Source organism: Phaenicophaeus curvirostris, chromosome 6 (genome assembly GCF_032191515.1).
Source record: "Phaenicophaeus curvirostris isolate KB17595 chromosome 6, BPBGC_Pcur_1.0, whole genome shotgun sequence".
NCBI lineage: Eukaryota > Metazoa > Chordata > Aves > Cuculiformes > Cuculidae > Phaenicophaeus > Phaenicophaeus curvirostris.
Window position 1 is genome coordinate 30,202,148 of NC_091397.1, and position 25,189 is coordinate 30,227,336.

Consider the following 25,189-nt stretch of genomic DNA (forward strand, 5'->3'; position numbering starts at 1 on the left):
TTGTTGAAGATGGAAATTAGGAGCATGTAACAGACAGAGTCCTGATGTGACCTTACAGTTCCCCCTCCCATGTTTCTAATACATTACATTTAAAGATTTTAGGGGCTTGCTTTGGCTTGAAGTGTTGTAGTTCTCGCTTTGATTATTTTAAGGACTCAGAGAATTTTGTTCAGAGAATTTGGATTGACCAAGGAGTCTGGCCACATTCTAGGATCTTTGGAGGTTGTTGGAGGATGTTTACGTGTTGCTGGCTCTATGAAAATACTTGCTTCTAGATTTAGATATATCAGTCAACAGTGAAGTCATGCTATAATAAGTAAGCACTGCTGTAATTTATAAGCTACCCAAGCTTATGTTGGCTATAATGCTTGGAAATTACAGCTGCTATAAGTAATGACATGAAAGGAACAACTGATAAGCGTAAGCCTGAATTGCAGGTAGTCTGAAGATTTCCAACAGAATCACTTAAATGACCTTGCAGGATCACCTTTCCTGCCTGAAACTGGTGTTACTGAAACAGTTGCACAAATCTCTTTCTGTTCAGGGAGCCTAATGTTTGGGGAGTAGTTCACATAAACCAAGAAGTCTATAAGCAGTTGTTTTCTCACAGTGACACAGTTAAGCACAACCATCCTCTAAAGAGGCAGAGTGATATAAACACTTTAAATTTTCTGCAAAATGTCATTAAGACAAGACATCTCATTTAGTCTGAAGGCATCTGTCTGTACATGCAGCATGTGCAGGCACTAAGAACAATAAGAGCATCTGTAGGCAGTTGTACAGGTATTATACAATTAATATATATGTGTATGTTTTGCATGGCAAAGATTAATTTGTCATGCTTGAGCATATAAAGTACAGTAGTACAGGTTAATAAATCCCAGGGTTTGATTTGGCTTGGCTTAGCTTTAAAGGGTATTAACACTGAAAACTGGTTTGAACAGTTGTTTGGTGCTCTGCTTTCCTTGATGCATTTTCCCCCCTCTAAACTCAATGGAGAGCTAGACTGGAAAGCATTTCAGCCCCAGTGGGATCTGGAACAGGACTGAAATGAACTGTTGCCTTGATCCTCTGGTAATAATATTGGAAAGCTTTTTCAGATGCTTTGGAAGACATTTTTATGGCTTACTTAATTGTTTTTTGATGTACAGAGGAGAAATGGATATACTTAGAGCACACTCGTGTGGCTGCATAGGGGTTAAATGCTATTTAAAAATTGTTTTAATGAGGGGGAGGAAGGTTTCTAATTGTAGTGAAGTATTTTTGGCATCTTCCTTGTCAGTTAGTAATATTTCACTAATTAAAGCACCCCTTTGTTTAAACTGGGCTGACGACAATTTGGCTGATGGACAAACCAAGATATTCCTCAGCAATTTACATTCCTTATCATTTTAAATGCTGATATTTCTGAAGTAATGCTTTTAACTTGGAAGAAGTCAATCACATCTATGAATTCCTTGTAGTTTCTCAGCTGCTGAGAGGTGCAGCTTGTGAACCATTTTATAGCCTTAAAGCCTTGTGTGTAATGAAAATTAACAAATAATGTGAACATATGGATAAGAGGCCTAAAGACATCAGGTTTGTTTGAATTGCAAAATTAAGGGAGTATAAATTTTTGCTGAAGGAGTGTTATCAAAAGGCAGTTCTCTCTCCCCTTGTTACGTGCTTGGGAGAACAATGTATGCTCTGACTGTGATTTGATCAATAAGTTTCTATGTTTTTGCAAAAGCCGAGTTCTGGTTTGGAAACTGTACATTTGCTGTAAGGGAGAGGGAAAGGGCTAAATTGATATGTATGTATTATATATATAGTTTCAGGCTGAACAACAAGAACAGACTGAAAATTGTGGAATATTTTTGTCGCATGAAGAAAGTTGATACTAACAAGCCAACAAATAGCTAACTGTATGCTTGCAGGTTGTATTCGCTCAGTACTGCGGTATTGCTGATTGCTTTTAGTTGCTTGGTTTTCTCAAATGGCCTGCTTTGCCGAATCACAGATCCTGAAAGTGTTAAAATTCTGATTGCGCTGGCATTTGGAGTGAAATCTGAGTGATGAATACCTGCTAACTAATACTTTTGGCTAGACTGAAACCTAGTAGCTTTCTTTTGAAGGATTACCTCTTCCTCATTAATAGATGTTCACAGCTACACCTCAGGTCTTGAAAAGACAGTATTTATCTTCTCTCTTCACAACATTTAGGAAAATATTGCTCAGTGAATCTGCCTAGTTAATGGATCTGCCTTCAAACATGTCTACACAGTGAAGACACTTGAGAAGTTTCATTTGATTTCAGTAGCAGTACTAACAATACTCCATGAACTGCTCTAATAATGAAGAATATACTGGAACAATTGAAACTGAAGAAACATGATAAAGTGATGAGAATATCTGGTAAGAAGGGTAAGTTTGTGGAGCTTCCTGGTCATTAGAAGGAGCATTTTGGAGTTTCAAGGGCATTCTTTGGGGCCTTTAGAAAGGATCATGAAAGTCAAGTTCAACGTATGTTTTAGTGAGGTTTTTCTTTACTTGCTGTGATAAAAAGATCCCAATTTTAGTGCCAAGGAAATAACTAGGATATTTATTTGGAAATTTGAAGTGAGTAGTTATTTTGGGCTAGAAGAACAGAGGAGGTCAGTTAAGCAATGGTTGCATCTTATGTAATTGTTTTTCTTAACATAATAGTTTAACTATTTGTCCTTGAGTCAGTGAACAAGTTAATCAGCTACAGAAGAGACAGTGTGTAAGAACTTTATAAATGTCAATTGTTTGATTTCAGTTTCCGCAAGAGCTTTAGATCTTGTAGCGTAGTGTGATCATTGTGCTTAAGCCATTTTGTATTGTCCTGGTTTGTTCGCATGGCAGAGGAGAGGAATTGAAGTTCCAAGCCTCAGGCCAGTAGCAACAAAACTTCCCATCTGGGTGGGAGCGTGCAGGGCTCTCGCTTAGTGGCAGCCTGCACTAATCAGTGGAATTGATGTCTTGATAATTATCGAGATGGCTGTTTTCTTGTATTCCTACTAGAAGTTAATGTTTGAATGGGAGTAGCTATTCGGAAAGGTGCAGACGGTTCTGACAAGCAGGCAAGGGTGTTACCCTGTCTCCAAGCTGTAATTGAAATGACTTTGGAAGTGGTTACAATAAGGTGGAGGTAAGGGTAACTTAATTCAAATTTTTTTAGGTATTAATATCTGTGGTTTGGCAGAAGTAAATATAATTATTGATGATTAGCATGCTTTCCTGCTGAATTTTTCTTGTTCTCAGAGCTGCGGGCCAAACATCAGAATATAGATGTGAACTGAACATCATATAATTTAATCCATTTACTGGGAGTTCCCCTCTCAAAGGCTAAGGTTGGTCCAATATAGCAAGTACTTTTGATTCTGTACGGTATAGTGTGGCTGTATCTTGTGCTAGGTGTGTCTGCCAGAGCTTGAACAGCCTGTTTTCAGTTTCTATTGATCAGGCTACCAAAGCGGGAAGGATGGTTAGAGCTGGAAGCAGTGTGAGGACCAGAAGAGAAGCCTTGTTTTGCAGTTTGCCACGGTGAATGACGTATCTGTTGCTATCAGGCTAACCTTGGTTCCTCCTTAGCATTTTTTTTAAGTAGTTGTGCATCATGAAAGTGGTGTTATGATGTTATGGTATGAATGATAGTTGTAACCAGGAAGTTTGGACACTGTTGCTTGGGTTGGGTTTCTTTGCTTTTTTTTTTTTTCCTGTGTGTGTGTGTTCATGTTATTCAGTAAAAATACAAACCTACCTAATACTATCCTTTGCTCTCTCAAAGTTTTCTCTAATTTGTCTGTCTGTGCTTAGTTGAACGTGGACTTGACAATGTTGTCTTTGGCTAGCAGCAGTAAGGGAATATGATGAGAGACTGTCCAATTTAGTATACTGTTGTCACATGATAAACACTTTAAGTGTGATTGGTACAACTAATCTTGTGATATCAGAGGAAAATAAATAGAAGGCATGCAAACTGAACGCTTGCAAGTAGAGTGTTTTTCATCCGTTTGTGTGCTCATAGACTCATCTGACAAGACCACACAGGATTAGCAGGAAAAATACAGAATAAATGGATGACCACAAATTGTCTGCCATCTGATGAAAGTAAGAAATTACATCCTGGAGTGAGATTATTGAGTAAACACATCTGATTTTTGGAGTGGCACTTAAATTATCCTAAAATTTTTTTTTACAGTCTGTGTAGTATTAATTTGGTTCTGTTTCCTGAAAACAATTGATTATAACTTGATGGGGGAAAAAAAGGTGAAGCCTTACTACAGGAGCAGCAAAAAAGTGAGACTAGAGGTTATGAAAGAAGTGAAGTTCTGCACAGAAGGGCACAGTGGGAGATTTTTTTCTTTCTACATTGGGGTTTCTCCCATTTGTTAAATTACTGAATACAAAATTTTGTAAGCCAAAAATTTTGGATCCTCAGGTTTAATGAAGTGCAAAAATTGTCTTTATTGTAACTGGTTATATAAGAGATATTGTTTTAGATTACTGATTGGAACAGTCTTAACTATATGAAATATGGTAACTTAATAAATTGAAGAAGTAGTTAAGGACATAGTTCCAGTCATACACATACATACACACACATAGAGGGAGCACTGTTTTCTTTGAGTTACTATCGTTAGTGCAGATCATAATCTGTATGGAATTGCATGTTTAACTAGACTGTTTATATACTGACCCAGAAGTGTTTGGAATATCATGGTTTACTGCCCAGAGGAATAAGTTGAAACATGTGCTTTGGGGTGAGAAGCATAGGTGTTGAGAGAAGATGTTCTGGACAGAGATGCTGGTCTGCACCCTATTCCTTGCTTAATGTAATCTAACCTTTCAAAGTACTATGGCCAAGTAGACTTAATGCAGTCATTACTATTGTCTGCCAGTAAGTCCCAAGAGCCACACTGACAGCCTGGGTTGAAATTAGTAGTTAAATAAGGATGTGTGAGGAGAGGAGGAAACTGAATGGAGTTTGTCATTTTTCTATCCTGCCGAATCACCTTTAATGTGCTTTTCCTGCAGAGCTGGAAAGCATATTATTTGCTATTACTTGAAGATGTAACATAATGATGTTGCATAAGGCAGATCCTGAGTGATGACTGAGACTTCCCTGATCCATGCACTAGGTCACCATACACTGAAGTGTGCATGATTTCTTAGTAAAGCAGCTTCTAAATGCACGTGTACATGAAGTGTTCAACTATCAACTTGCTTATCTCTGTGTATTTCTAGCCTGGATGCTGGCTTTCTCTTGAGGATGAAGGGGGAAGATCTATCTGAAATGTAGGAGTGCTCACAACAGAGTACCTGCATGAACTTTAAGTGCCAGCTTGAGTATTAGTGTAGCACACCTGTCTCAGGCAGGATTGTGAAGGTAGGAGGGAAGGCTCAAGCTGTGCAGCAAAAATATCTACATGAAATTCCTAAAATTATTTACTGATTTAGCATTAATACTGTTTCTTCAATTTCTTAGTGACTGACTTACTGATATGCATCTTCATCTGTCTTGGCTGTTTTTCCTGGTCTGGTCTACAGCTGCTGTTGTTTGTCCTTGTTTGGGTCTGGGTGTGACTACTTCTTTTGGTTCTGCTCTCCCTTTTTCCACTTCTTTTGTAGATTTTCGTTGCTTTCCTGGTTGTGTAATGTGGTTTTTTTTCTTTTTTTTTTTTTTGTGTGTTGTGTTTTCTTGGTTAGTTTTTAACTTTAATATCTCTCTCTTTTTTTTTTCTTATCATACCAGAAATTGTATACTATATGACAGCTCTTGGTAGCTCTTTGGTATTTGGCCTTGTAACTAACTGCATCACATCATAGGAAGTTAGCTTGTATAATACATTGCTGCAGTCTTTTGCATATTTGCTGCTCTTGTAAGCAGGTTCATTAGGGAATATTGAGACAGAGGGAGGAAATACGCATGTACTTGGCTCAGTGGTTTTGTGTGCTTGCAAGAATTCATTTGCAGTGGGAAGAGACTTGATTAGAGATTCTAGATGAAGGCAATATTAAAAAAAAATTACTTGTCATCATTTCAAGGTTACACACCTGTTGTCTGAATTTTTGCCTTTGTTATGCCTGTCATTTTTTTTCTGTGAACAGGTATATTCAGAAATAACCCTTTTCCCTTCTCCTCTTTGAGGATGTGAATTCTAGTCTTCAAATGTCTAGCTCTGAGTATGTGGGAGTTCCAAACTTGGTAATAAAAGCAGTATCATAGCCTCAGATGCCACAGCATCTTTTCATCTAATGAGAAAAGTCCTTTGTTGCTATTGGGTGTTTCCTTTGCACAGTGGTTTCCCACACAGAACCAAGTGTCAGTTTGCCAACGAGATGAGGAGGAAAAAGACAAGTTTTCCAGGGTCTAAAGTAATAACTGTCTCAATGGTCTTGCCATTTGTCTTCTAATAGCTTTTCCAGCAACAAGTTAGTGTGCAGTGAAGAAATGAAGGTGTTGAAAAAAAACTATGCAAAGAACTGATGAAAAATGTGGCAGCTGCTGCTTTTTTACATTAAGGCTGAGGAGTGACCACAGGCCTTTCTGTTTGTTTCTGCTGGGAGGAGAGGCAATGAACCACTGCTTTCTTCAGGTGACTGATTCCTAGGGCTATATTTGGCCAAAGGACAGCAGTGAGGGTTTGGCTGGAGAAAGGCAATGTTCTCCAGCAGGGGTGCTGCTCTTCCTGCATCCTGCTGGAAAGAATGTCAAGGCTGCTGATGGGCATGCATTTAGACCTCCTTGGTTGCTGTTTTTTTTAAAGTGGGCGTCACTCACCTCTAGGCAGACCTTGGCCCATTGTTTCTGGACTGATATCTCAGCCAGATTATAAGGGACTTCAAACTGTCTAGGCAAACAGCAAATAGGAAAATGTTCCTCAATGTCATTTGAAGTTTGAGATGGCCAACCTCAGGCTTTAAAGTTGGGTTAGAGTTTTATCTGATGGTCAGTCTTTTCCAGACACTGTACTTGCCCATATTACTTCTGCATCTTTTTCAAAGAAAGCTCGTATTGCTTTGTGTCAAGAATTTCAAGAAGAAAACTGTTGAGAAGAGCACATGCATTTGATGTAGATGAAGGACCTCCTTCTAGCTGCACTCTCTGAAAATGACAAACATAAATGTATGTGATTTGAAAGAGTAATAATTGAGGCATAGGTCCTCTTTCTTAAAGAGCAGTGAAGTTGTTGTTACATTCAGTCATTGCTCCCCTTTTGGTGTGTCACTTCATAGGGTGACTGAGGCTTCAGATCCCTGTTACAGAAGCCTGTAGCAAACTAGGGTTGTGCTTCTCCTTCTCTATCATTGCCGTGTGTCTGTGTGGCTTTTAGCATTTTGGTTCAGAGCTCTAAGTGAGAAAGCTAAGGTGAAAAGCTTTGTGAAAGCAGTACAGTTTTCCTTTTAGCTTGTGACCAGTATTTTTTTTTGTGGCAGCTGGACTTAGAAGCAGCTATACCTGGAGATCTAGATCTTGAGGTCCAAGTCTGAGTTAGGCTGTCTGAGTTGAACAGGCTGTGGAGCAAATAGTTTTCAGCTGTTTATTTGAAACTTTGAAATGCGTGTCAGGTCCCAGCATGTATAAATGCCTATGGAACCAGAGCATGTGCAGAAAGGGATGAATGAAATGATCAAGGGGATGGAACAGCTACTTTTTTGTGAAGAGATAGAAAAGACTGGGACCCTTCATTTTGTAGAAAAGCAAGTTTAGGGGGGAAATAGTCAAGGTTTTCCAAAAACGTAAAGATGGTGGGTAGGTTGAACTTGGCAGAACTAGATGTGCAGTCCCACAGTCCAGAAACTAGCAAGTGTCAGAACTGATGGAAGTTTACTTAAAGTGAACAAATGAAGGCTATTTAAACAAGGAGGAGTATGACATTCTGGAACTTGCTGCAGCAGATACCTAGATAGCAGATACCCTAGTACCTAGGCAGAGTTTCATGTTAAAACAGTGAAGACCTCTGATTTCGTCTGAGAACTATGAAGGCTTCTGCTGCTTAAGATTGTCAAGAAATTTTAAATAAGGGGGAAAGAGGGTACTCTCTCTGTCATTTTCAGTTATTCTTTGATCTCTTATGCTCGTACAGTAAGGCAGTTTTATACTACCATATCATAGGATTCTTTTTCCCTCTCAATGTGAACTTAGCTGATTCAATGAGATATTTGTTTTTTCTCACCAGCATCTCTGTGTGCCCTCACTTGAGTCACAAGTCAGGAGCAGACACCACTGGGAGGGATATTGCCAGCTCAGGCTGTGTGATTCCGAGTTGGATATCTGTTTTCTAGCTTGAGCTGCTTGCCTGTCTTTCTGTGAAATAACTTGAATGCATGGGCTGTAAATGAGGTGTTTAACAAAACCTGCTCTCTTCATAATCCCTCTGAAGTTATTTGGTAATGGTAAATGATAGTGATAGTATAATTAGCTGTTTGTGTATGTTTTAGCGTGCATGTAAATATATATAATACATGCTTGTCTGCATGTGAGTGAAATGGCCAGGAATGCCTTATTTCAGTCTGCTTTTCATGTTTTTGCCACTATTCCATATTCTTCTCATGTAGCATGGACTCTGCAAAATTTTTGTATTCTCTGGTGGTAGTTGTGTATGTAGTTGAATGTGTGACATGTTCAGTTAATGTTTGGCTAAAATACTGTGCTACTTCTGAAGCACTAATATGTTTTCGGACAAGTTATTCTCATATGGAAGAGCTGTGGAAAATCTCATGTTATTGTGCTTGCTGTTTCTGGAAAAATGGTCCTTGTTTATCCATCTTGTCCTTGTGTGAGTGAGACTTTTGACGTAATCACTCTTATATTTACTGAAAAGTTGTGGTCATCCCTTTGGTTCTGCAAAACATTTTATTACAGGGTAGATGGATAATTTCCAATTACTTGGCCTGTATGCATGGTAGGCATCTGAGATATTTTTATGGAAATGGAACCTGCAGCAAATATGGAAAGTTAAAAATGCTGTTTACTACAGGGAGCGACAAGAAAAGCTCTGAACTATTGTGTTATCAGTTACATCAACTATTATATTCTAGGTAGTCCCGTCTGATCAGTATTTGCTTCAGGAATGCTAGTTATGGGGAACTGTGGGTAACTGGATAGGATTTTATTCTTTGATTTCTCCATGGGAGCAAGTAACTGTGCAGAAATCATGGGACTTCTGTTATGCAGGCTTCATGCCAGAGATGGGAGAAGAGGAAGGAAGAGGGGTGACAGAAGTAACAATCTTGATGGAAAGGACTGAAAGGGGGTGAGTTGTCTGGCATTCCCCTCAGCAAGCTGTGATGGTTTTTCCTTAGTCGTGTGATTTATTTTTTTGACAGATATACATAAGTAGATACATGGCTTAGTTTTTCAAAGGTTGTGAGGGGTTTTTTGTTTGTTGTGGGTTTTTTTTGTTTTGTTTTGTTTTTTTTTTTAACTGAGGCACAGCTTTTTCACTAAGACTGCTTTCAGCTGTCCCTCATTTGAACTTTACTTTGGACATCCTCTGTCGGCATTTCCCTAGTTCATAGACGGCAGTGAAATACACATTCTGCTAATACACTGCTATCTCCTCCTTCCTTGTATTTACCATAATAGTCAGAAGCATTATATTAGCCAGTGAATTTAAAGCTACTTTGGAAAGTAGAAGGATGCACAAACAGACCCGTGAAATTGCAATATTGGTTGGCAAGTTATTTAGAGAGATGTTAGATGGAAAAGGGGAACATATTTGCATGACCGTGTTTGGAAAGTGAACAAAACGTCTTTACATTATATGATTTTGTGCTGTGCTAAGAGGGTTTTTATGGGCCATGTAAAATTCAACAAGAGTAGAGTCTGATGTAGGGAAAGTTTATAGGACTTGGCATGTGTGTTTGTAACTAAGCTGCAGTATATGGCATGGATTGTTACAAGTTTTAGAGATAGAAATATAGTTTTGGGCTTTATTTCCTCACATAGAGTAATATCTGGAATTAATGATTTCATTTAAAAAGGCTAAATTTATTTGTTGAGATGTGTTTCTTTATAAGTACAGTTTAGTCAGTTTAGTCACTGCCTAGATGACTTTGAAGGAAACTGATTCTGTAGAGGTAATGAATAATTGGCTGAGCTTGATTTTTTTTTTTTTTTTTTTTTTTTTTTTTTTTACTGGCATGTATGTATGTGAATAGTTATACAAATTTCTTGGAGATGGTTTAAACAGGTTTTTAATTTTACAATATTTGCCTGGTTCTTGATAAAAGATCTAAGCCTTGTGACTATCCTGTTAAAGGATGAGCCATTATCACAGTTGCAGTTTACATGTTGGAAACATGGAGTTGAAATTAGCGTTGCTTGGTTCTGTTGTTCATTGAATAATTAACTCTTACAACGTAGCATGTTATTTGGGAATAACATTGTGAATGCATCTTTCATAGGAATAATAAACAAATGTTAAGTCTTTGCCAATGAGGAGCTGCTGTATCAGTTACCAAAAGCCAAGTTGTGTATCTTGAGTGCTTTAGTCTGTATTGGTTTAATTAAAATTTTGAGTGTGTGGCTTTTTTCTTCTCATCACTTTCATTGTGACAAAATCCTTCCTTATGTCTAGTCTAAATCTACCCCTCTCCAATTTAAAGCCATTCCCCGTCATCCTATCACTCCATGCCTCTGTAAAAAGTCCATTGCCAGCTTTCTTGTAGGCCCCCTTCAGGTACTGGAAAGTTACTATAAGGTCTCCTTGGAGCCTTCTCTTCTCCAGGCTGAACAAGCCCAACTCTCTCAGCCTGTCCTCGTATGGGAGGTGCTCCAGCCCTCTGATCATCTTTGTAGCCGTCCTCTGGACCCGTTCTAACAGCTCCATATCCTTATGTTGAGGTTTCCAGAAATGGACGCAATACTCCAGGTGGAGCCTCACAAGAGAGGAATAGAGGGGCAGAATCACCTCCCTTGACCTGCTGGCCATGCTTCTTTTGATGCAGCCCAGGACACAGTTGGCCTTCTGGGCTGTGAGCGCACATTGCTGGCTCATATAGAGCTTCTGATCAACCAGCACACCCAAATCCTTCTCTACAGAGCTGCTCTCAATTACATCATCCTCCATCCTGTATTGAAACTGTGGATTGCCCTGACCCTTGAATGTCGGGGCAGTGCCAATGTTTTCAAATACATCTCCCATATTTTGAAATGCAAAAAACCATAATCATAACATACTTTTTCAAAATAATAAATTTGAACTGTTTTCCGTCAATTATGTTCCTACCTAGTGCTGGAGGCCAGCTGTTTTTTTTCTTCTTTATAGTTTACTTTTAATATGAATCAATTCTGACAACGTCTTCAGATTTATTATTTCCTTTGGCAGGAAAGAACCTGGGGGTGTGTGTGCTGCTTGACATCTGGCTGAACGTGACCCAGGAATGTGCCCAGATGGCCAGGATGGCCAACAGCATCCTGGCCTGTATCAGAAATAGTGTGGCCAGCAGGAGCAGGGAGGTGATTGTTCCCCTGTACTTGGCATTGGTGAAGCTGCATCTTGAATACTCTGTTCAGTTTTGGGCCCCTCACTTTTGGTGCTGGAGTGTGTCTTGAGAAGAGCAAAGCTGGTGAATGGGCTGCAGTGGAAGTGTTATGAGGAGCAGCTGATGGAACTGGATTTGTTTAGCCTGTAGAATAGGAGACTGAGGGGGAGACCTGTCTACAGACTGTCTACAACTGCCTGAAAGGAGGTTGTAGTGAGGCAGGTGTTGGTCTTTTCTGCCAAGTAACAAGTGATAGGATGAGAGGAAATGGCGTCAAGTTGCACCAGGGGAGGTTTAGATTGAATATTGGGAAAATTTTCTATACTGAAAGAGTGGTGAAGCATTGGAAGAGGCTGCCCAGGGAAGTGGTGGAGTCTCTTTCTCTGGAGGTTTTCAGAGTCTGTGTAGAAATGATTCTCTGGGACATGGCTTAGTAGGCATGGATTAGTTGGGCTGATGATTGGACTTGATGATCTTAAAGGTCTTTTCCAACCTTAATGACTCTGTGATTCAACCTGAAGTAACATGATGCAAATAGCAGCAGAAGGGGAAAGAAGGGATTTTGTGACTTTGGCTTCCACAGTGAGTGATCAAAGTGTCTAATAAAGCATTGTGAATACAATTCAAATTTATGACATTTTCAGATGTTTCGTCCCCTATTTCAGCCTTTTGAGGATATGGGCTATTGTACTTTTACTCTTGCTAATCTCTCCTGATTAATACACTTCACTGATGGAATGCTTTTCCTGAGACTTTAGCCTGAGTTTTAGTCCTTCAGCTGAAGAAGGTACTACTGTGGTGTTTATGGAAATATCATAATTATTTTGGCTGTGGGTGAGAACAATAGCTGTCCTGAAGCTATTCTTAAGATCAGGGTGACTGTGCCCCCTGATTGGGTAGGTCAGTGTGGACCAGTGCTTGGAAGGTGACATCAGTTTTTATGGCTGCTCTTATGTCTGCCCAGCTGCTTTGTTGTAGACACTTTTGGAGACAGTAAGCGTTTTTCCTAGAGCCATGTGTTGGATTGCTCAAAGCCACAAAGAAATGCCACTTTACCTTATTGCTGTGGACTTGTGCGTTGCACCATGCTGGAAAACTTTCCCATCTGATGTACGAGTGGAAGCCTGGCACCATGGTGGCCTGGACTGGATGTGGAGGGACAGCTTTCTGCTTCTAGATACTTGTGCTGCTCATGTAGTTGAAATGTTGAATGCAGTACTGAAATTAAGCACAGTAAGATGCAACTGTGAAATGAAAATGAGGAATGTGAAGAATTATTTGGGGATTTTCATGGTCTGGTGAAATGTATTTTTGTTTTTGAATAGGTAACTGATATTTTAAAAAAAAAAAAATCTACCAATGAAAGTGAAAGTTGTCATACTTTTCCAGGGTAGATACTGACTCTGTCATAGGCTTTTGGTAGCCCAATCTTCTGTTACCTAAAAGTTTCCTAATTTATAGAAGCCATATAGTACCCATATGTATGTGATATTAACTTTTGGTGTTCTGTTCCCAATAAGAATTTCATTATTGATTTCTATTTTAAAAAGATATTTCAGTTACTATGAGACACTGTGGAAATAACGTTACTGTAAATTAGGATACCTTTCTCCTGCAGGAAAGAAACTGAAGCGTTTTTAAAGTTAGCAGTCTGTGCCAAAGTCAGCTTGCGTGGATGCTTCATTTAATAAATGAAGCACCCAAGCTATTTTCTATGCCAGATAAGTTAAATTTGTTGCTATAGTAGAGTGTTGCTTATGTTATTTTTAACCAGGTTAAGCTGAACCAATGCAAATTATGTAGATAAGACCTTAAGTTTGTTGGTTCGTAGCATAGAGATTGTTCTGCATTTTCCCCTTAAAAAATAAGTCGTGTGAATTCTGAAATTATGATATAAAATGTTCTGCGGTATCTGTGTCCTGATATAAAAGAGGTTCCTCACACTCTGCTTCCCACGCGTGAGAGTAGAAAGCTGATGTTACTGAATAAAAGTGAGGATGAGAGAGTGAGATCACTTTGACATGCTGTTATTATGTTACTGTTATATTTAACCTAAAGTTATCTGTTTTTCATAAAATATATGCCTCAAAAGCTGAGGTAAAGTCTCTTGTTCCCTTTCCTTCCAGCCTCAAGAAACTGCTTCAAGGTCTCACACATTCAAAACTAAGTCTTTTAAGAAATCAAAGAATTGTGGAATCTGCAAGCAAGTAATTGCTAGCCAAGGCATTTCCTGCAGAGGTGAGTAACACATGATGTGCCATTTACTTTCTTGTTGTGTAAAAGAAATTTGTTTTGTACTAACATTCAAGTTTTTAGAAATACGTGTTTCTGGAATTGCAACTGGACTAAGTATAAATGTTACTGTGATTTATTCCCTTTCTTTGTACAGTAAAGTTCTCTGTTTTTGTTGGAGAGTGGAGTGTGTTAGTAGATAATTGGACTTGTATAAGAACGCGTTTTTATTACTGTGCTATTCAGACAGGTTCCAGGAAAAGGCAATGCCTGTGGAGGGTCTTTGAGGAGCATGTGACTGATGTGTGCACAGTGGGTGACATATGCCTCTGGAGTTAAGTCTCCAAATGAAGGAAGTGTGTGACCCTCACTCACTGAGGCATGAAGGTTTTCCCTCTGTTAACTTTCAGAAATTCACAAGAGCAGCCACCTATTTATTTCCTTTAAATTTTCCATTTGTGTTCTGCTCTGTCTAATTCTTAGTCCTTCAGCTTAATCACTTGCAGAAACAATGAAGAGATCGTCCTCCTGGATGCACAGACTACAGAGAGTCAGCTGCCTCTGGCATTTTTGCCTGCTCCTTACTGCTGTTTTCCCTCATTCTTCTCCCTTGCTGTGTAGAATTGAGCATACTTGTCTCTTCTCCATGGGATACCTGTGTTGTAATTCAGTCTTGTAATTCAATAATTCTGTCTGCAGGTCATCCAGGAATAGGAGTTTTGATCCCTTGTACTGGTTTAGCCTGGTTAATGTTTAACTCCTGTTACTGTGTTAATAAAACTCTTTACTTACCCCATGTGTGGTTTACGTCCTAGTAAGCTAATGCTATTGTCTTTTCATCTGAAATGTAGTTGCTGTTTTCACTTAGAGATGTTGGCACCCCTTCCTAGTTCTAGATGCATCTCCTTCTCCCACCTCCTCCCTCCTATATCCTTCAGATGCCTTAGGATCCCTCTGAAAACTTGAGGGGGAGATGAGAGATTTGGATGTGGAAAGAATGTGGCCATTTCCTGAGCTAAGGTGCAGGCTTTGCAGGTGAACAGCTAAATGTAAAATACCTCATTTGTTCAGCATTACAGTTATCATCATAGGTGTGGTAGTTAGATCTGCATTTCTTCATCATATTTCTTCTGTTTGTCCTTCTTGGAGGTTGGTTCCAGCTTAGCAGAAATAGTATTGGAAGGCAGCCTGCTTAGTGAAGGCACTGCCTTACGAGCCTCTTGATCAGTTTCACTGTTAAAAACTGCCTTATGAACCTCTTGATCAGGGTCACTGTTAAGAAGCCCTCTACCTCCAGAGAATTGGTACTTGGAAGGGAAAGTCCTTGAGGGTGGGAATAGAAAAAATGTTTGCCAGTTTGCTCTGGATTTGAGTTCTCACAGCCCAGAGCTGTAAGACTGAAATTCGCAAAAGCTATGTCAATGTGCATACCTACCGAAGGTGGCAAGAGCTTTACCATGTGTCTTGTAAATGCAGCAGAGGTTAGGATGGGTCTGAGCAAGCTTCCCTTTTGCCCTAATGTGTAATAGCTTTGGCTCAAATACAGAAACAAACAGTACATCCCAGTGTAATTCAGCACCTCTTTGACTAGTGTTTGTACGTGGCTCAAAATATCAGGAAGGAAGCAAAATTCATGAATTCATGTGTATCCAAACCATCAAGGCAAAAAGCTTTCAGGAAGACAAAACAAAAAGACCCAACAAAACAACTGAGGAACAACTAAAATTCTAGTAGTGCTTCTGCTGGGATCCTTCCAACACATTCCCCAAACCAATACATTTGTGACTATGCTACATCTGTGCCCATATCTAAGTCCATCTGGGTTAACTTTCTCTAAGTTCCTAGGTGCAATTTTCAGAAGGAGCCTTTTGATATTACTGCAGAATGAAGTGATGACTTCAAGTAGTTCAAGTTTAATGAGAACCCATTTGTATTTTAAGTTGCAGCATGGGCTTTAAGAAGCAGAGTTTTTGGAAGAGTTTGAACTACTAGTTCTGTGTTCCCTTGCCAGCACTGCAGTAGTTGAAATGTACCAGAGCATTGTGAATCTCTGTTAATGTGTAGGACAAAAAACCCAACTGTTTTGGAGTCAAATCCTGGTGCTGCTGCTTCTAGTAAATTCTCCCTGATGTTGCTGAATGAAAGTGAGCAAGTTGGGATTGGGGGGAGGGAGAAGAAAAGCCTTTATCTAGGAAGAAAGAAAGTTCCTTTGTAGATTAATGAGAATATTGCTTTTTAACTTTCTCCTCAGAAAATAGTACCTTTTTGTACAGACTGCAGGTTTGTTCCAAACTATAATGTTTTATCAGGGAAAAGAAAGTTGTATCAAGAGAAATGAAGGAGGGGAAAGGTTCGTGATTGGTCACTACCTAGCATTTGCTGTTCATCTAGCCATGAGTCATCTACTTGTAAGAAAGAAAAAAGCCATAACTGATTGTTTTGTTGGTTAGATAATGTTTCATTAGTATGTAGGTAGTCATTTTAGGGGTGTGTTATTTAGTCCTGTCATGAAATAATGGGTCCTTCGCTAGTAACCAGGTCTGAAGGCAGTGCCTAAAAGCTTTCTATGAAAAATCAATTATTGACTGAAAGGTACGCTTGAACAATGTCCTTTGTCCCTGCATACTTGAGTCCACTTCAGTAAAGTATACTCAGTTACAATGACTTTATTTTTAACGAGCTCTACAAAACCAGTGGCACATGAGAAAGGCAGATTTGAAGAAGGGTAAGCTCCTGTCTGTCTCGGTGCCTGGTAAATGTGTCTGTAGCTTTGATGCAGCTTGTCATTATGAAGAAGGGATAAGCAGCTGTGAATTGATTTTTATAGTACCTGCATATTCTGCACTAAACGGAGGACCACATGACTCCCCATGTTGTCTTCAGTACTACCTTAAACTTGAATGTTTTTGAGTTCAGGACTAAGCAGATGTACATCCTAATAATGCACATTTACATAGTTAGTTAAAGGGCTCTGGTGTTACTAAGACCTTATGATTTTTTTAAGCTTTTTTGTTTTCGTTACTCAGTATTTTCTTTTATCTATAAACAAGCTGTCATAATGATGTAATTTCTATGTATTTTCCATGTGAATTTATATTTTATATATGTAAAATATAGATTTATTTATTTCTGTTTTACTTTATTTTGTTTTGCTATTTAAAATTATAATTTCTTTGTGATGTGATAATATGACAGTGTAGAACAGAGAAATTTTTAGGTGCTTCAAATCTTCCCAGTCTCTAAAGTACTTTTCTGGCAATTTAAAAACTGGAGACCAGATTTGGGAAATTCAAGGAGTAACCATGGAATATTATTTCCTAGTTCTTTAGAGCATTGATGTGTGAGGTAACTGTGAAGAATTGGAACATTTTACATATTCCTTTCGGTGAAACTCCTCTCCCTTTCAGCTAGATTAACATTAAATTAACATGTTTAGGTGCTGCTAGTGAGGCATTACATGCAATAAAAAGCATTCCATGAACTAGATTTTGAACTAAAACAATTAATGGTAGTTCAAATGAACTGAGTATCTTTTTGTTAATCTAACCTTGCCATGAATGTGTTATTCTTGGAAAGTGTGTTGGAAGGATTTCTGTAGGAGCACTTGTAGAATTTTAGTTACTCAGGGGTTTTTTTTCCTTGAAAGCTTTTTTTTTCTTTGATTTGACTACATGGGAATGTGCTTTCTTCCTGATGTTTGTGTAATTTGTCAGTGCTGGCCAAAGAGGTGTTAAATTACACTGGCATGTACTTTTAGCTATATTGTGAGCAGAGAAATGCTTATTGTGAGCAGAGAAATATATTGTGTGCAAGCTGAGTGTAATAAAGAGTAAAATTAATTTTATTTACTTAAAATTAATCTGTATAGTAACTTCTGTAAAATCATGTTAACATAAGTCTTGTTCAAGCTGAGTAGCTTAGAGTAAGTAAGTCTGGATTGTTTCCTTGAGCATGTAACATGAAGTAAAAGCAGAAAGTATATTTCCTCATCAAATTACAAAGAGTGATTAATCAAGAACTTCCAGCCACTTACCAATCCTAGATCAGGACTTGAAGACAATTTGAGCTGTTTTTCTTCTTAAAGAAGTTTGATATTTTCCTCTGAAATTTACCTGCTTGCTTGTGATTGTGCCTGTGATCATAGTTAGTGATCCACTTAAGGTCTCATTTGGGTTAGTTGGAATTACCAGATACAAAGAGTTCTTTGTAGTTAGTCAAGCGTTCATTGTTTCTGGCGAGACAAAATACATTTTTCTGTTGACTATTTTGGAACTGATGAACTGTTCTTAAGGCTTGTTTGTGCACGCTGTGTGTGTAAATGTATGCATATTTAATCTTTTATGATAGCAGATGGTTTTATGTACTCTATCAGTAAGTGCTGAGTTCAGTAATAACATTAGTATCTTAGTAATGCGCAGAGCACATTTATGGTTACAGTTGTGGCACACAAACTAGAAAGCTAGACATGCTAAAGGAATTTGTATCTGGCTTGGTCCAGTGGCATCACAGCTGATTCTAAATGGTGAAGTGTGTAATGTGTATTTGTAGGGGTGTTTGTATCACCCTGGGTTCTGTGGGCCGATCTTTTTAAAATAAAATCCTGTATTACTAAGCATTTCTATGTTTATATTATGAAATCTATGCATCTGTTGATCTTATAATGTAGATTGTATTTAAACTAATTTCAACATAACTACATCTTAAGGTTAATCATGCTGATAGACGTTGGTTAATTAACTGTAAGATGGCAATAGACACACCCATATAATTATGTTAATATTATAATGTGGTAGATTTCTGAGAGAATGAGAGGACTGTTAAAAGCATTTTTATCATACTGCTTTTGCTTTCTGTGTGATTTTTGTATATACGCTTACATATTTTCTTTAGCACTGATCCAGTGAATTGCCTTCCATGGGACTGTTTTAAGATGGTTTATGGTAACTGTGTCAGTTAATACTTCTAAGATTTGTAATGATGAATTTCTTGTATGTATGACTCAGACTCATCAAGAAACAGCAGAAAGCAAACAGAATACCTTCTTACTTTAGAAAGCAATTAACTGCTCAATATCTCTAAATTTAAGAGGTGTATGAACTTGTGAAAGAATGGGACCTAGAATTTCTTTTTGCTAATACTGTATGTTTTCAGTTATGACCAACATTTGATGATACAACAGACAGCAAACTGCATGTAAACATATGCAGGCTGTAGGATCAAAGAGTATGGTCTGTTGTCCCTAGAGCAGATTAATAACCTGTAGCTTCTGTGAACTCCCAAGGAGGAGGGATTATGGAGTGCCAAAGCAAGGCTGGGTTAGGTAGTAACCCAAACTTTAGCTGTAAAGCCTTATTTGACTGTCAGCCATGTTTGTGGAAGGCATGGGGGAAGATGTCCAAGGGAGACTGTGTGAATTGATCTAGTGGCAGCAGAGATACCTTTTTAGGAACCTCTGGGAAATGGGTGCATTTTGACCTGGGCATGAGTGACAGTGTACTGTTCTGGGGAGTAAGAGGCTGGAAAGAGAAGTGTGGACTGCAGCTCATCTGTGACACCACAAGACTGGGAAGATCAGCCACTCTTCTCTAGACAAAAGGTGCACACAGTAAATAGCTGCTTCCACCAGATTAGTAGAAGGTACTCGGCTGTACAAGCTATGCATTCGTTTTTCAGCACAGAGCTTAGAGGAATATGGAAGCTATGTGCATAACAACAGCATGAAAGAGAACAATGACTAAAGGCTTACTGAAGCAAACAGAGGTACAGAAGAAGCCACTGTAATTAGTAGGCATTACACAAGAGGTACATAAGCATCCTGGCTGAACACAACCTTTTCTGGAGCTGAGAGAAGCAATAAAATTGACATGCTTTGATGGCACATTGTTACCCCAGTGGGAACTTGGGGTACGGAGGAGGAACTTTGGCAGAGATCTCTAAGATAAGTTCCTACTAATGTAAAAATAAAAACACAAGGCAAAAACCTCAGAAACCTCTATTGGAATGTTTAATGTTCAAGCTACATCACAGATATTAGGTAATGTTTCAGAAAGTTGTAGTGAAAACATGAGTTCCCTATTTGTTTACCTGACAAGGACTGACATACTCATTGCAGAATGTGATCTTTGATTTATTTTAAAGTTTAAATTCAAGCCACTAAGTTTTCTAAAAAGCTGCAGCTTCTGTTCATTACAGCTAATGAATTAAAAATGATAGTAAAAAAAAAAGCACAACATATGTGACCTGTGTTCCTCCCTGCTGCATGTTTTCCTGGAAAGCCTGCTTTGTGATCTGGTGTATCTGCAGTTTTATAAACTTAGCCCACTTGAGAACCCCAAATTCCTAAGAGTAAATTGAAATTAAATTGCCTTCTTTAACCCCAAAAAAGTGAAATACTGCTATCATTAGAGTATGTAATTTGAATGTGATTAACTTGAATGCACCATGTGGGGAAAAGAAACTCAAAGTAAATCTTGATGCATTTGGCTAAAAAATCACACTTCGAATTGGCTTCCAAACAAGGGTGGGAAAGGGAGGGAGTGGAGCGGGAAAGGAAACTGCCATGGGACAGAAATAATGTATAGGAAGCTAAGGCTTAAATAAAGGAGAGTTGGATGAAGAAATCTGTAAGAAGTGTTGAAGAGGTTTTTTTCTGGTACATGAAGAAACTAAGAAAACTAAGCTGAGCTACAAACATAACTCCGTTTAGACATGCTCAGGATGTGAACCCTTTAAAACAGGTAAAAGTGGAGTTGTTAGCCAATTTTATGCAGAGGCTCCATCTATTGTCATTAATGAAGTTTAAAATATACCTTTGGAAGCACATGCCTACAACTGTGTAAGCAGTTGAAGGATCATGTTGAAGACCTCCTTTGCATCACTCCTAGTGTTTTCTCTTCTGATGAAGATCACCATTTTAAGCCAATCTCTTTATTTTTCTCTGATCCTTGCTCTTAGCATAATTTTATATAAGATATGTTTTCAAGATCCATCACAGGCATGAAAGCTTTCCAGATCTTGCAGTTCTTGCAATGTCTGCAGCTGTGAGAAATACCTGGAGACAGTCTAACCATTTTTTAGTTTCATGTGGGTTGCTAGCTACAGTCAACCATAGTCTGATTGAGATGATTTTGTAGATAAAATGTTGCAGTATGGGATTTTCTGTTCATCTGGCGGGAAAAGGTCTAAAAATAATCTTTGGTTCCAAAGTGGGCTAAGGTTTAATCAATTCTTACTGTAAGGGCCATTCAATCTCAAAGAAAAGGAGAGGCCGGGCTGGAAGCTGTTCACGAATACACAAACACAATGTGAGGTTACTGTTACTGCATACACGCCCCTGAGATAAGAATACACAGACAATAAGAGATTGCTGGAATCTATCAGAATGTAACACGAATACACCGAATGTACCCCTAGACCAGCCAATAAGATTGCAACTAATAATTTTGTATGTGCCTGCTTTTACTATAAATGTAACTCCACAGGTACAGCCGGGGTCGCTCCCCTTGAAGAGCGTCCCTGGCGGCCAGTCTGTTTTTTAACCTCTTGCGCAAGAGAATAAATTTTGTACTTTATTTTTGTACCAGCTTGCCGTGCTGTCTCGTTCTTAGATTCTGGACCCTAACATTTTGGGGGCTCGTCCGGGATCTAACGGCGAAAACGGCACTCTGTGAATAAACCTCCGCAGGTGGTAAGTTCTGTTATCTGTTGTCTGTCGGAGCTCCGTCTGTAGGCTCAAAGGGAAGAAACTGGATGCAGTACTGCTTCCCAGAGCCAGAGTTCGTAAGGGGACGCCCCTCCACTCCTGGAGGGAGAGGATGAGGGGTTTACCCCCGATCCCCTCCCGCTCTGAGTCTGTCCGGGCCTCTGTCGGTTTTGGTTTGAGGGGGTTGGGGGTTTACCCCCGATGTCTGTCCGGTCTGAGTCTGTCCGGGTTTTTTGCCGGCTCTGGTTTGAGAGGATAGGGGTTTACCCCCGGTCCCCTCCTGTTCTAAGGTCTTTGTCGGTTTTGGATTTATATTTCTGTCTTCAGTTGGATTATCGGATATAGTTTGCTTATCGGTTGCTTGATTTTTTTCCTGTGCTGCCTCATAGGTTTTTTTTAAATGGGTCAAAGTAAAAGCAAAAAGGCGGCAACGCCATTAGAATTGGCCGCGCAGCATTTCAAATATTATCAGGCACGAGCTGCGTCATCAGGGGATACGGTTTATGTAGGAAAATTGAAAATATTTTGCCAACTCGAGTGGCCGACGTTCCAGACAGGCTGGCCACCTGAAGGAACGTTCGCCCTCGCCCAAATTTATCTGACCCTAGAGAGTATCTGATGCAGAATCAAAGTCCGTTCTGCCCCACCCCCCGCAACGGGAAAAAGCCCAAGCCTGCTTCTCCTCCTTGATTGAGAAATTTTCCCCTTTTCGGTCTGCAGGAGTCAAGAGTTAAAAAGCTTTCAGCAAGTGTTTGCCCGAGATAAGGATCGGGGACTGGGATAGAGAGAAGAGAGGGGTGTTACAGTCTTGTAGTTGATGTGTGGAGGAAAAAAGTGTTAAAGAGACAGTATTGGCATTGGTGCAGTAAAAAGGACAATGCGGAAAGAAGTCTGCTTGTTACTTCAGGGAAAATATGGATATGGAAATAATTTTGTGTATATAAAATTCTGAAGTCACTGATTGACAGAGGCACTCTGAGGACAAATCCCGAGTCTTCTCCAGCTCTGAATAGAGTGTACCTGCCTTAATGGTTAAATTAAACTGTTACGTATAAGTTCTTTGTTTCAGATTTGGTGACCCAGGTGGGACCCTCTCTGCCCGGCTGCGGGACCCATTGGGGGCGGGACTCTCTTGGGTACCCCCGGGGATTTCTCCGGAGAGACTCCCTTCCTCAACTGGATCTCTGCGGGGACAGACGGGAACCCTCAGATAAAAAGGTACATTTTAAATTTTTTCCCCTTGTGGAGTGACATTAATTACAGAAATTGGAACTACGGCACTATATGTTGCTTTGAAGTTAATGTGTGGTCTCTGTATGTTTTGAAGTGAATAAGTTAATGTTGTTGTGTGTCTGTTATTCTTGTGGTGATAGTGTGAAAAGCCAACCCCAATTATCAATACCAATTCGATTATTAAGCAGGAATGGTTTTAATAAACAATGCCGGGGCACACATGGGTTAAGTCCACCTAATGTGTTCCACTGATGGGCCCCCCACTGGCTGCATGACTTCTATGCAGGTTGAGCATGCTTGTTTGTGTGGGTTCCAGGAAATACTGGTTAAACAGTTAAATGTCCTTTTGTTTTCCGGAACTTATTAGTATACCCACATCACAGTTTCTCTGTGTCTCCTGTTTGCCTCTGATGGCATTATCTTATCTCCACACACCCCCCCCCCCCCCGCCCCCCATCTTAGGTCTTCAGGCCTGTCTTCTGTCTCTGCGGTGGAACTGTCCTTGTTTTCAATTGGTGAACAAGCTAAACTATCTAATTCCTTTCGTTAACAAGATTTGTTCCTTCTTTCAGTGAAATGAGATATTTGTTCAGAATTGTATTTGTTTTGTTGTAAAATAATGATGAATCTTGTCCAGATTGTACATGGATTACTGTGGGTAACAAATGGTTGGGATCTGAGTTGTCCTGAATGTAAGATCCAGGACAACAAGGGAAGATCCACCTATGCAGTGCAAGTGATTTGTGGTTGGGGAGCCAGAACACAGAACCCATAAGATGGGAGGCTGGCAGAGTGGCTATGCTTTAAAGAAGAGCCAGCTGGGATATATTTTAGATCATTAAGATCTTAAATCATAAGGGGATCAGTGGTCCACCGAGTGGTGGACAAACAGGTAAACCCTGATAAAAGCTTTTTAATAATCAGTGGTGGCTGGTGTATGAGCTCGATTATGGGAGGAGTGGCCATAACATCTTGTTGTAATTAATGCTCTTGAAGCGTGAGGAGAACTGGGAGAAGTAATGTGTGCAGATATGTTTTCCAGTTTGCAAAATCACCTGCAGCAGCAAGAGAATGTGGCATGAGAACGGGGTCTGGAATTAAGAAATAATCGATGTGCATACTGTAGAGGAATCAGAACCGGGTGTTGTAGCTGAGCTTGAATGACTGGGGAATACGAATGAAAGGGTTATGTTCTTGATAGATATGGGAGCCTCTGTGTAAACCAGCAACTGATTCCTGTCGATCAAAATAAAATATTATGATTGTAATAGGAGCTACTGGCCAAATCGAAAAAGCATTCTTTGTGCAATCTGCTAAATATGAATTGGGAAACAAGTGGGTACACATGAATTTGTTTGCTAGGAGCCCCTAGACCTTAATGAGAGGAGATTTACTAAAGCAGTTAGAGACTTGGGGCAGGAGGTACAATATTTAAAGTGAGATATCCTCAACTAATCAAAGTATTGAGTCTTTAAAATAGGTGGAAAAAACACTGGTAACAGCAGAGATTTTGGAACAGGTTTATCCAGGCATGTTGCCTTCCAGATAGCTCAGAAGTCTAGAAATGTGGAGCATGTGGAGGTAAATTTGGCCCGTGTCAGGTAACACCCTCTGCGATTAGAAGATTGCAAGGGGGATAAAGATGATTATTGACAATATGAGTTATTAAAAGAATGAAAAGCAGAATATAATGCTCCAATATTTCCTGTAAAGAAACTAGATAAAAGCTACATCTAGTGGTAGCAAATCCCTGTACCTTGCCGACCAATTAAAAGATCAGTTGTGGTTTACCATACTGGATTTGAAGGATGCCTTCTTCTGCTTGATATTGGCTGAAGAAAGCAAAAAGGTGACTTGCCTTTGAATAGGAAAACCCTGAAACTGGTAGTGAAATGCAACTAACCTGAACAGTATTGCCTCAAAGTATTGAGAACAGCTGAACTATTTTTGAGAACCAGCTAGCAGGAGACCTGGAAACATGGGACTGGAACCCTGCTGCAGTATGTGACCTCCTGAGAGTTACACAAACAGAAAAAGACTGTGAGCAACGGACCGTAAGTCTATTGAACATTTGGACTGAGCAGGTATCAGGTCTTTCAGCAGAAGGCCCAGCCTATGCAGCGACAACTTACGTACCTTGGATTCGAGATCTCCAGAGGACACAGACAGCCCAAAAGGAAGCTATTTGCTGCACACGCATGCCAGGAATGGTAAAGGAACTTAGAACCTTTCTGGGAATGACAGGTTGGTGTTTATGGATGGACTCTTAGTGAAACCATTGTATGAACCATTGAAAGAATATCCAATGGGATCATTGAAATTGGTTGGACTGGGAGGCAGAAAGGGCATTTGAACAATTAAAGCTCACGAAAGACAGGGGATGGCCCTAGAGGTGCTGACACAGCAGCTAGGCCCCTGCAAAATGGGCTGTAGCCTACTTCTCCAGACAATTGGATGGCCTGGATGCCTACGGGCAGATGCAGGTGTAGTTCTGAATATATAAGAAGCCCGAGAATTCACTATGGG

At 39.5% G+C, this 25,189-nt stretch overlaps 1 protein-coding gene across 2 annotated transcripts in view; it reads left to right on the plus strand.

Annotated features, from left to right (window-relative positions):
* Positions 1-25,189, plus strand: part of TNS3 (tensin 3) — a 242,280-nt gene that overhangs the window by 39,635 nt on the left and 177,456 nt on the right. For both annotated transcript variants that reach the window (XM_069859719.1, XM_069859720.1), the window contains exon 2: positions 13,623-13,734. In XM_069859719.1, coding sequence (XP_069715820.1) covers positions 13,623-13,734 — 112 coding nt within the window. The remainder of the gene's footprint in view (positions 1-13,622; positions 13,735-25,189) is intronic.